The sequence below is a fragment of the Solanum lycopersicum genome, chromosome 11, assembly GCF_036512215.1.
Source record: "Solanum lycopersicum chromosome 11, SLM_r2.1".
NCBI classification, from domain to species: Eukaryota; Viridiplantae; Streptophyta; class Magnoliopsida; order Solanales; family Solanaceae; genus Solanum; species Solanum lycopersicum.
In genome coordinates, this window is record NC_090810.1 from 60,037,699 (window position 1) to 60,048,548 (window position 10,850).

At 28.4% G+C, this 10,850-nt stretch overlaps 2 protein-coding genes across 3 annotated transcripts; one reads left to right on the forward strand and one right to left on the reverse strand.

Moving 5' to 3' along the window:
• Positions 1 to 1,412: 1,412 nt before the first annotated feature.
• LOC101249238 (zinc finger CCCH domain-containing protein 39-like) lies at positions 1,413 to 4,123 on the reverse strand. 2 transcript variants are annotated; one of them, XM_010315141.3, is made up of 3 exons: positions 3,962 to 4,123; positions 2,585 to 3,395; positions 1,413 to 1,921 (listed from the first exon to the last, which is right to left on the reverse strand). In XM_010315141.3, exons 2-3 carry the CDS (start codon positions 3,354 to 3,356, stop codon positions 1,668 to 1,670), a joined length of 1,026 nt encoding a protein of 341 aa, XP_010313443.1. In that variant the 5' UTR covers positions 3,357 to 3,395; positions 3,962 to 4,123; the 3' UTR covers positions 1,413 to 1,667. The 2 variants fall into 2 exon arrangements, with proteins under 2 accessions (XP_010313443.1, XP_004251186.1); XM_004251138.5 differs by having other exon boundaries at positions 2,585 to 3,388; positions 3,962 to 4,098.
• Positions 4,124 to 5,371: 1,248 nt separating this feature from the next.
• On the forward strand, positions 5,372 to 10,258 carry LOC101253861 (protein neprosin-like). The gene is made up of 7 exons (XM_019210963.3): positions 5,372 to 5,558; positions 6,010 to 6,096; positions 6,556 to 6,792; positions 7,328 to 7,489; positions 8,299 to 8,352; positions 8,448 to 8,594; positions 9,686 to 10,258. The coding sequence occupies exons 1-7, from the start codon at positions 5,460 to 5,462 to the stop codon at positions 10,067 to 10,069; spliced, it is 1,170 nt and encodes a 389-aa protein (XP_019066508.3). The 5' UTR covers positions 5,372 to 5,459; the 3' UTR covers positions 10,070 to 10,258.
• The last annotated feature ends 592 nt before the right edge of the window (positions 10,259 to 10,850 follow it).

Genomic DNA, 10,850 nt, shown 5'->3' on the forward strand with positions numbered 1-10,850 from the left:
AGAAGCTTCTAACATATATACTGTTACTAAATTAATACTCGATTAATTAATAATTTTTTTGATATAAAAATTTCTCTAAGTGTCTCTTTGGCCTAATAAAGAAAATCACGCACTTCAAAAAGATAATATTTTCCGAATATCGACTATATAATTGATATGATCTCATTATAAATTAATAATTCTATAAATATATGGGGAAAAAAATAGTGAAAACATGATTTTATTGTTTCTCAAACTAAAAATGATAATTTAGATATGAAATTCACATTCTCAATGTTTTAGGTGTAAAGCTCATAAAAAAAAAAATTTACGTGTATTTTTTACAACTGTCTCTATTTTTAAATTATAAATCACAGTCCTAACAATAAAAAAATGTACGAAATAATAATAATAAATTTGTATTGCTTACTTGGGGATGGAAATGGGGCGGGGTGGGGCGGGTTGAGCTTAATCCGTAAAAATTTTAATCTACCCCGCCCTGCCCTACCTAGTAAAACTTTTCATTTTCAACCAATTCCACTCTTTCTAGTTATATTTGATACTAAAAATAAAATTCATAAAATAAGTTTATTTTTTTATTAAGTTATATTAATTTAATAGGATAGTGACTGAAAATTTTATTTTTTTAGAGATCAATTAGAAAACATATAAAAAATTGTATTGTTTTTTTATTGAACCATTTTCATTTGTTATCATTAATATTTTAGTAAGTTTAATGAAATTATAAATAATGTTTTATCACTTTATGACATGTAAAAAATTAAAATTAAGTTTTGAACTCATATAAAATCACATATATCTGCGATTCGCCCCGCCCCGCATTAGATCTGCCCCACATAACCTTAAATTCACCCCGCCCCACATAGCCTTAAACCCACTTTCCCCAGCATCCGTTCCGCTCTATTACCATCCCTATCGATCAAAACATGAAAGAATTTTGTTTACTTTTTTAAAATAATAATGATGTTCGACAAAATAGCCCATATATACTATTATAGTATTTACTATAAATCTTTTATTATATGAGACTTTAAAGCTGCATTAAGTGAATCAAATTAGTACTGGCTCGACATTTCCCATAACACAAAAAACCTAAGAATTGGAGATAGAGCCTAAGAACTTCAAGTCTCTTCAGCAATAAAAAATTGCTACAAAAGACGATTTAGTTTGACTTGACATAGAGTTTAAAACAATAAAGAATACTTTTGAATCTTGTGGTCCTAAATTAAAATTATATCAAATATACAAAATTGTCCTGTAATCTTGTAACTTTAAACATGTCACGTGAAAAACTGAAATTAAAATGTTACCAAAAAAAATAATCATTCTTTTTTTTTAAAAAAAAAGAGCATTTCTATGCTCCAAAAAGCATACAGGAGTGTTTCTCTAAAGACAAGAAATAAACAAAAAGCTCAGATAAAAGTATAATAAATAAATTAATGAATGTTTCTGTTTCTCTCTAAGGAAAATCCCATAGATGTCACATTATTTGATTTCTATGAACAAAAAAATATGCAGATTCAAATTCAAAAGCCTAACTGTTGAAGCCAAATAAAAAAAACTTATATAACATCAACTCTTGGATGAAACAAGACGGTTTATAATCTCCCTGTAGTTTCTGATCCTTGCTAAAACGCGTCCATTGGGCATAAAAGAGTTGATAAAAATCAGTTGTCGGCGTTGTCAGGATGGAGGTGGGGTGGGACTAGATCATCGATCCAATCTCCATAGATTCGACTGATTTTCTTGGATAGTTTCCATTTATGGATCTTCTTTTCCTCTTTTTCTTCTTGCATAGAAGCATTAACCAGTGTGGTCGCAGAGGATGAGTCAACAGGCTGAACGGAGAAGGGTCTTGGAGTAATGGGGCCAGAATTCGTTAACATATCCATCTCAACTCGGCCAGTAGGCATTTGCAACTCTGGTAAAAGATATAACCAAAGAACTTATGACATAAGATCCCATACGGAAGAAATTTAAGATTTATGAGATACGTAGCACATAGGCCTATAAAAATCAACACATAGGATAGACGTTGAAAGCTAAATACATTGTTAATTGTTTTAGATGTGAGATATGACCAAAGAGAGAAATTGCATATACAATGTATGTGAACAAGAAATAGGATTATTCATAATCTGAAAACAACGAATGGCTGTGAATGTGCAAAACATCAGTCAAAGGACAATGCAACACGACAAATTCCTGGAATTATATATGGACGTAAATCCAGAATTGAGTTAATGTCAAGATTCTCATGTTTATGGAAACAAGACACGAGTTGAATGGCTGCTTTGCTTAAAAACAAAACAGTAGCTAATTTTATACAAGATTCTCGTCTCAGTTGAGCCATTGCAGCTCTAGCAGAGAACTTGCTTAGCAACAGAAAGTTCTGCTTCTGGTGATCAATAGCTCGTAATTATTCGTCTTAAGCTTTTGCTGTTTCATTATGCAGCCTTTACTTTTTACAATTAAGATATAAGGGGATTTTGCAAGACTTGAAAGCAAGAATATGAGACTATTTAAAAACGACTAAACATAGAGTCAAACTAACAACGAGATGAAGTGTGTAAAATTAGTTTACCTGATTGGCCATGAGCAAAGTGACAGCGATCACGGAAGGGGCATTGACCTGTTGTCTCCCACTTGCTGCATATCTTCGTCTTCCAGTATACAGGTTTAATACGGACAGCATCTGAATCAGCATTTCCATGCTTGCTAATCTCAATCAGCTCGGTATCACATCTGTTTCCAGTAGTTCCGATACTTATAGCAGAACTCTCTCTGTGCCTTGGCATGTCGGTCTTAAATTTTGGAGGACGTTCATGAAGAAAATTACACTTATCTCCATATGGACACTCCTCTCCGTTATAAAACTTCTTGCAAATTTTCATCCTATGTATTATTTTTTGATCATCATTCCAGTTTTCCGCTCCTCTATCCTTTTCACGTACCAAGTCCTGCCAATTCGGAGGAGGCTCCCGCAGATCTTCAACACCATGAGCAAATGTACAATGTTCCCCATTCCTGCAAGTTCCTTCCAAGAACTTAGCACACATACGAGTTTTGTAAAATATATGGCTCGTCCCTTTGCTTCCCGGAAGATTTGGTGGATTCACTCTAGAATTGATCGCAGAAAAAGCTGCAGAATTCGGCGAGTTGCTATCAAACTCCCTCATTCTCTTGAACGGTGGAGCATGCTCAAACTGAGAATACGACTCAAATAGCTCATGATTCATCGAAGAATGAGACCAAACGTCCTCAGCATCCCCACCAACAAATGGCATTTGCATAAAGTGCGAGGGAACAGGCTGTTGAGGCTGATCAGAGAAAGTCATATTCTCTTTTTCTAACATCAATTCTTTATACTAAATCCAACTCTACTGTTCTGTTCTCTAAAAAAGAAATAAAGATTCAAAATTTAGCACAAAAACAGAACATCATAAAACAAAACAACAATAAAAATTGTTAAACAACAACATAGCCCCGTGGGGTCTAGGAAGGATAGGATCTACGCAGACTTTTCAATAGACCCTCGACTCAAAACAACAATTCATAGAAAAAAATAACAACTACACCTCAATTTCAATTTCAAACAACTTAGAGTCTGCTATATGAATCATCATTGTTCCATTTAACCTCAATTCATGGCATAGCATAAAAAATCAAAAAATAAAATAAAATATTCCATGCTGCAAACAAGAATGTATAGCAAACATGAATACACCCATATGATTAATTTAAATAAAAATTCAATCTTTATAACAAAATTTAAACATGCAATTGATTTTCAATATAAAAAAAAAAAAAAACTCACAAATAATGTATAGCAAACATGAATCTGATCTTGTTATTTAATCACTTACAAGAACACCCATATGATTAATTTAAATAAAAATTCAATCTTTATAACAAAATTTAAACATGCAATTGATTTTCAATATGAAAAAAAAAAACTCACAAATATTTGAAGCCCTAGCCGCCAATGCTAAAACCTTAACTCAGAAGCAAAATCATATAGAAAAACAAGTCCAAGTTCAAAGTGGAGACAGAAACCCTAAAACCCCACCAAAACGGCTAAAACCCCTTAAATAGTTTGTTGATTAATGATAATTATGATTATCCCCTCTAATATTTGATTATTAATTTTGATTTTTTGGCTTGGGCTTTTTTTAAAAGGAATTTTCAGTTTACCAAAACACAGCTAGTTTTTAATAAAAGATTTTGAAAAAGAAAACAAATTTTGAAATATTTTAAGAATTATTTTTTATAACTGCAAAAATGTATTGGTGAAAATTTCTAAAGAAAAAACTATTCTTGAGAATTATGAAATAATTTATTAAGAAGTTATAAACATTTATTAATTAGGTTTCTTTTTGTGATTTGTCATAACTTCGTAACGAGTTTATCTATTTTGGGAGGTTATTTTCGTGTAATTTATTTAAATGGCGCTAAAAGTTTAAAAATTGACGCTAAATAATTTTATTAATTTTATAAATATGAGATATGCTTGTTCTTTTACACAAAAGAATGTGACTTGTTATAGTAGTGGAGATTTTAGTATTTTTATCTTGAGTTTGATAACGATAAAAGTATATTTATTTGAATGATATTATGAAGGTTAAATAGAGATTATTTTTTAAAGTAAGAGGATAAATGTGATCATGGTTTAATCTTTAGTTAAAGTCATACGATTTTTACTATGTAAAAAAAGATAAAGATAAAAATTTAGTTTAAGAATATACTTAAATCATTCGTGTAACTACAAAAATATAAAAGGATTACTTTTTTAAAGTGAATATATAAATATATATGCTCTAAATTGTATAGTATATGTATACACTATATACATAGGTATATATATTTGAACTTTTTCCATTTTTTAAAGTAGTATCAAATTATTTATCCCCAAAAGCTTAATCATCATTCATGTAGGGAGTTTATATCGAAAATTATGTAATTTGACCTTCTTAGACCCCTCTTTCTTCTTGTCGATAAGTATATCTGGTATTGCAGTCGTGTTGTTCCGTAGTATAATGGATGGAGTACATAACAAAATCTCAAAAGGTCATCAAGAATTAATGTGAAAGAATAATGGACATATGATTCTTCTAAATTCTCGAATATGAATTTTTTTTCGACAGAGAGTATTTTCTCTTACACAAATCTTACATTACATAATTTTAAATTGATTAGGACTCTAATATCAGTATCAGACATAATACAAAACTACGAAAACAAGTAATAAATTCAAATAAAGATAGGTATAAAACAAAATGCATTATAAATTGTGTTACAAATTAGAATAGTAGGTAAGTCATGCAAATCTATATCAAGGTTAGTTTTAAACCTGATGTTTTTCATGAAACATCAACACTTTTATAAATCATTAATTATATAATCATTACAATTATTCAATAAATTAATTGGATCCTTAAATTAGTTTTCTTTGTGAAATAATGGCATTCAAATTAATAGCCATATTGTTGTTGGAAATAATTACTTTTGCAACATTTGTCTGGGGAGAAAATGGTCTTGTTGTAATTAAAAGCATCCAGGTACGTATGTATCTTTATAAATATTATATTACAAAAACAAAAAAACATATATTTTCATTTTCTTTATTTTTGTTAGGCCTGATATTCGATATCAATACTGAGACTTAAATAAGTTGAATTATTATTGTCTTATACGTAAGGCCTATTTAAAGAATTGCACCTCGCTTAAAAAAAATTCTTACGTAAGATTTAAACTCGAGACTACTGATTAAGAATTACAAGATACTATTTATTTCCTTGATGTTATTTTTTCACAGCTATATGACTTGATCATTAGTATATAGTAAAACATTATAAGTTTTTCTCTTGTATAAAATTTTATATATATCACCATACCATATAAAAAAGTTTTACATTTATTATAATTAATTTCTTATTGAATATACAAATGTTCATCTCATACATTAAGTGTATTATTTGATTTTATATTTTTTTCCAATTTTTTTGTTAGAGTGAAGATGGAGATGTCATTGACTGCATTGATATTTTCAAGCAACCAACTTTATCTCATCCTGCCTTGAAAAATCACAAAATTCAGGTTCATTCAATAATTAATATCACTTTACATTAATATAGTAATAGAAAGTAGCTTAATTAATTAGGGGAAACTTTTATACATTCACTACATCAAAAATATTATTGACGACAATTAATTCTTAATTATCGCTATATCTCTAAAGCCTTTAATAACATTGTTTCTAATGACATGCCGGCAAAGACTTTAACACTCTTTATTATTATTAATATTTATTACCGTTAAAAGTTATTTTTATTATAGTGATTGATAATTAATTTTTAAAAATAAAAATAAAAATTCACCATAAAATCAAGTATATGATAATTACATTGTGTTATAAAAAGGTGGAAGCAACTAGTAATATGAAATAAAGTGAGTCATCTAGTATCTACTATAACATATTAAAATATATTGATCTAGCAATTAAAAAAAATATATTTTTTCATCTATTTAATTATTTCTTTTATTTTTTTATGACAGATGACACCAAGTTATAATACAATGATGGAGCCTACAAAAACAAATGATCAAGAAAAATCATATAAATGTGTGACAACACAAATATGGCATAAAAATGGAAGTTGTCCAAAAGGGACAATTCCAATTAGAAGAACACAAAATATTAAAAAGGATCAAATAAAGAAGCCTAATTTATTTCATCTTGATAAAGGATTGAAGATCAAAAAGGATATCAACCTTACACAAAAAAATCACTCAGTAAGTTCTCTAAAATATTACACCCTCCGTATCACTTTTCGCATTTCGAGATTCAAATAAGTTTATCTTTGATCGTATGTTTTTCGTAGATCTTTTTAACATTTTGATTATCAATTATTGTGACTTATAGTACTCTTTACGTAGTTAACAAATATATAAATTTCATTTTAAAAAAATTGAAAATTTCCATACGCAAATATTCGGTCAAAATTAAACTGTTTGACTCTCAAAAAACGAAAAGTGTTACATAAAATGGGACAGAGAAATTATGATTTTTCTATAAGTATAATTTAATCTATAATAAGAAATTAACAAGTATGTACTAATTAATACTTGTAATAACAATTATAAAAGAAAAACTTATTAATTTTGGATAATTAATTTATAAGTATTACACTAAGAGAATTTCTTAAAATATCTGCCAAATTCGTAATCAAAATTCTAGCTCTGATCCTACTTATTAGTGTCAATGCATAAATTTAATTATTTTTCTTATGATATTTTTTCTAACCCTATTTTTTTTTTTTAAATGAAGTTGGCTATATTGATTACAGAAGGATATAGATATGTTGGAGGAAAAACAGATATGATAACTAGAAATCCTCATGATGAAGAAGATGATGAATATAGCACTTCTAGACTTACTCTCAAGAGTGGATCTTACTATAATGATCAAGACACTGAATCTGGATGGATGGTTAGTTCTTGATTTCGATTAATTTCATAAAGTATAATTACAGTCAAATCTCTTTATAGCATCATATTGATAATACCACATAAAACGTATGAAGAATGTTGTTATCTATTCTATTATAAATAACTTTTACATATAGCAAACACAAAATTTAAATTTTTATGCTAAAGTAAAATTTGCATAATTGTGCTCCATAGCAAACATAAATATGTATAATTCGCTGTAAATATACAAAGAAACCAATTGTATAATCCGTTATACATATACAAAAGAAAGAAGTTGTATACAAATCAATTGTATAATTTGTGTATGTATAAAACGAGAAAGAGAGAAAGACAAAAGAAAATTGGGCAGGGGAATATTTGTATTGCATAATTATAAGTGTATAGGATGAAGATATATGTATTTGCAAGTGTATATACAATTTTCTCTCGCTTTATACAAACAAAAACACAATTTATACATTTCGTTTCTGTTAGTATAAGCGATAGAGACGAGGGTGACGAGCAAGATCTGGGAGAGCGGAACGAAAACATATGTATATATATAATTTTTTCTCGCTTCATACTAACAGAAACACATTTTATACACTTGTGTTTGTATAAAAGTGAGAGGGAGCTAGCGAGAGAGGAAGAGTGGCGAGCTTGAGCTTAAGGGAGAGAGGTGACTGACAAACAGTTTGCTACGGGGCACAATTTAATCAAAATGTGATTATAACATTTAATTTGATTTATTAGATTGTCATTATATACCATTTTTCAAATATAACTATACTAACATTTTACTAAATAGTTGATTTCTAACATTTTTAGGTAAATCCAAGGGTTTATGGTGATAGGCAAACAAGACTTTTCACTTATTGGACTGTAAGTATTTTTAGTTTTTTTTTAATTGTTAATTAATTTATATAATTAATTAAATCATATAATAATTGAACTTGTTTTTTTAATTTAATATATAGAATGATGGCTCAAGAGAAACAGGATGCTTTGATTTAACTTGTCCTGGTTTTGTACAAATTAGCCATGAGATTGCACTTGGTGCTGCTATATATCCAATATCAACTCAATATGGTCTTTCATATTCAATTACTATTTATATCTACAAGGTTAGTAATTAATTAATTATCATCGTGCACATTTTTTAATTTTTTATTATTGTAATTAATCAGTTATAATATGTTATTGTTTTATTTTTTTAGTTGTCATGTAACTAAGGTTTGTTACGAAGAGTTATCTAGCTATACTTATAGTTTACTTAAACCAAATGTAGTTATAAGAATTTATATACTATCAGATCAAATAAACTTAAACAGTTTTAAATAATATATATTGACAATAAAAATACGTATATAATATTATCAAGTCATCGAAAAGAATATTTATGAATAAGGGCCCGTTTGGATGGGCTTAATAAAAGCAACTTTAAAAAAGTACTTTTGAAAGTGCTGAAACTTATTTTTAAAATAAGCAGTTATGCGTTTGGATAAAAGTGCTGAAGTTGTTATGCCAAACGTGAAAAGGGAAAAATAGAAGAAAGAGATGTTAGGGTTATATGGTTCATTTGGAGATTGTATAAAAGTATTAAGGGAAAAAACATAAAAATATGGTCAACTTAAAACAGCTTATAAGCTAAAAAAAAAAAAGCACCCCTACCCCAGCTTTTAACTTTTGGCTTAAAATAAGTTTTTTTTAACTTAAAATAAGCTATTTTGAGTATTGCCAAACAGTTAAATAAGTCAATAACCAGCTTTTAAGTCAGTTTGACCAGCTTTTAAGCTGAGCCAAACAGGCTCTAAACCTATGGTGTAAAACTAAATTGTCAAATAGTCCAAAGCTAACATTATCTTTTGATACCATCTATTACCGAATAGGATTATTAGCAACGAATTTTGTTGTTTAGCGATAAAAAAAAATATTTGTTGATGATTACTATTATATTTTTTTGTTTTTTAATGATAAAAATTATTCATCGCGATATATCTTTTAACTCTTTTTTACTACAGAAAAATATATTTATATTTTTAATCTTTAATCGTCTTATTATAATAATTTGTCGAGATTCTATCAGAAACAAATCCTCTCAATCTAGATCTACCTTCACAATGTAAGAAAGACAAGATTGTGTGTACACCATACTTCTCAGATTCTACTCGTAAGATTATTATACTGAGTGATCTTTCTAATTTTGTTGTGGTAGGATTTGAATACTAGCAATTGGTGGTTACAATATGGAGGATCCATCAACATAGGATATTGGCCATCAAAAATCTTTGAAGGTGGATTAGAAGTCCATGCAGAAACAGTTCAATGGGGTGGTGAAGTTTATAGTAAAAATGTAGGAAAACATCCTCATACAAAAACGCAAATGGGAAGTGGAGCTTTTCCATTTTATATATTTGCAAATACTGGATTAATGAAGTATATGAGAATTCTTGATAATTCAATGGAGTTGAGATTTCCACAAAATGTTGTTGCTTATTCAGAAGAATATGATTGTTATAGATCTCAATATGTAGGTGATTATGTTGAAGAACCTGAATTTCACTTTGGAGGGCCAGGAAGAAATCCATTATGTCCTTGAAATTATTTGATTTTGTTGAGTTAAGGGTATTATAGTAATTGTCTCTCTACATACTTTCACGAGGGGGTGATAAAGTTTATGTATACGCACTTCATTCTCTTCAGACTCTACCTATCGAATTTCACTGGATATATTGTTATTGTATTGCCAATCTTGGTTTAGCTTTAACGAGGAAGTGTTTTTCTCCTTCGATTTCTTACTAATTTGAGACTCGATCAATTTAGATTCAGACCAAAAAAAATTCACTTTAGAGATAATAGTCACATCCCACCTGTGTCAAGTTTCAGTGAGTATATTGTTATTGTATTGCTAGTGTTGATTTAGCTTTAATGAGGAATTGTTCTTTTCTTGATCCAATTTTTAATTTTCAACTCGATTAATTTAGATTCAGACAAAAAAATTTCACTTAGTTAATGATAACAGTGAGGATATAGTAAAAAATTTCACTTAGTTAATGATAACAGTGAGGATATAGTTTTTTCTAAGAGGAAAATTTGATCTATTAAGCTAATGAGTGTCAATTTAAGTAGTAGTGACTTTATAAAAGAGAAAATATTATAATTTTGTTGGTCCTAACTATTAAGTGGAAGGTAAAATTCAAACAATTTTTTACAAAATATTTCAATTATAAGGGCATTCATAAATTCTATGGTATAAAAAGTTTGAGTAGTGCTTTTTATTTGACTCTTATTAACTTAATATATTTTTAAAGAAATTCTAAATTTTATTATACCTATTTTGTGTAATTATTTAATATTAAGAATAATATTAAAAACGTTAA

Coding starts and splice junctions, on each gene's coding strand:
- LOC101253861 (XM_019210963.3), top strand. CDS start 5,460: ATGGCATTCAAATTAATAGCCATATTGTTGTTGGAAATAATTACTTTT. Junction 6,097..6,555: donor TGAAAAATCACAAAATTCAG/GTTCATTCAATA, acceptor TTTTTATGACAG/ATGACACCAAGTTATAATAC. Junction 6,793..7,327: donor TTACACAAAAAAATCACTCA/GTAAGTTCTCTA, acceptor TTTTAAATGAAG/TTGGCTATATTGATTACAGA.
- LOC101249238 (XM_010315141.3), bottom strand. CDS start 3,356: ATGTTAGAAAAAGAGAATATGACTTTCTCTGATCAGCCTCAACAGCCT. Junction 1,922..2,584: donor CTTTGCTCATGGCCAATCAG/GTAAACTAATTT, acceptor ATCTTTTACCAG/AGTTGCAAATGCCTACTGGC.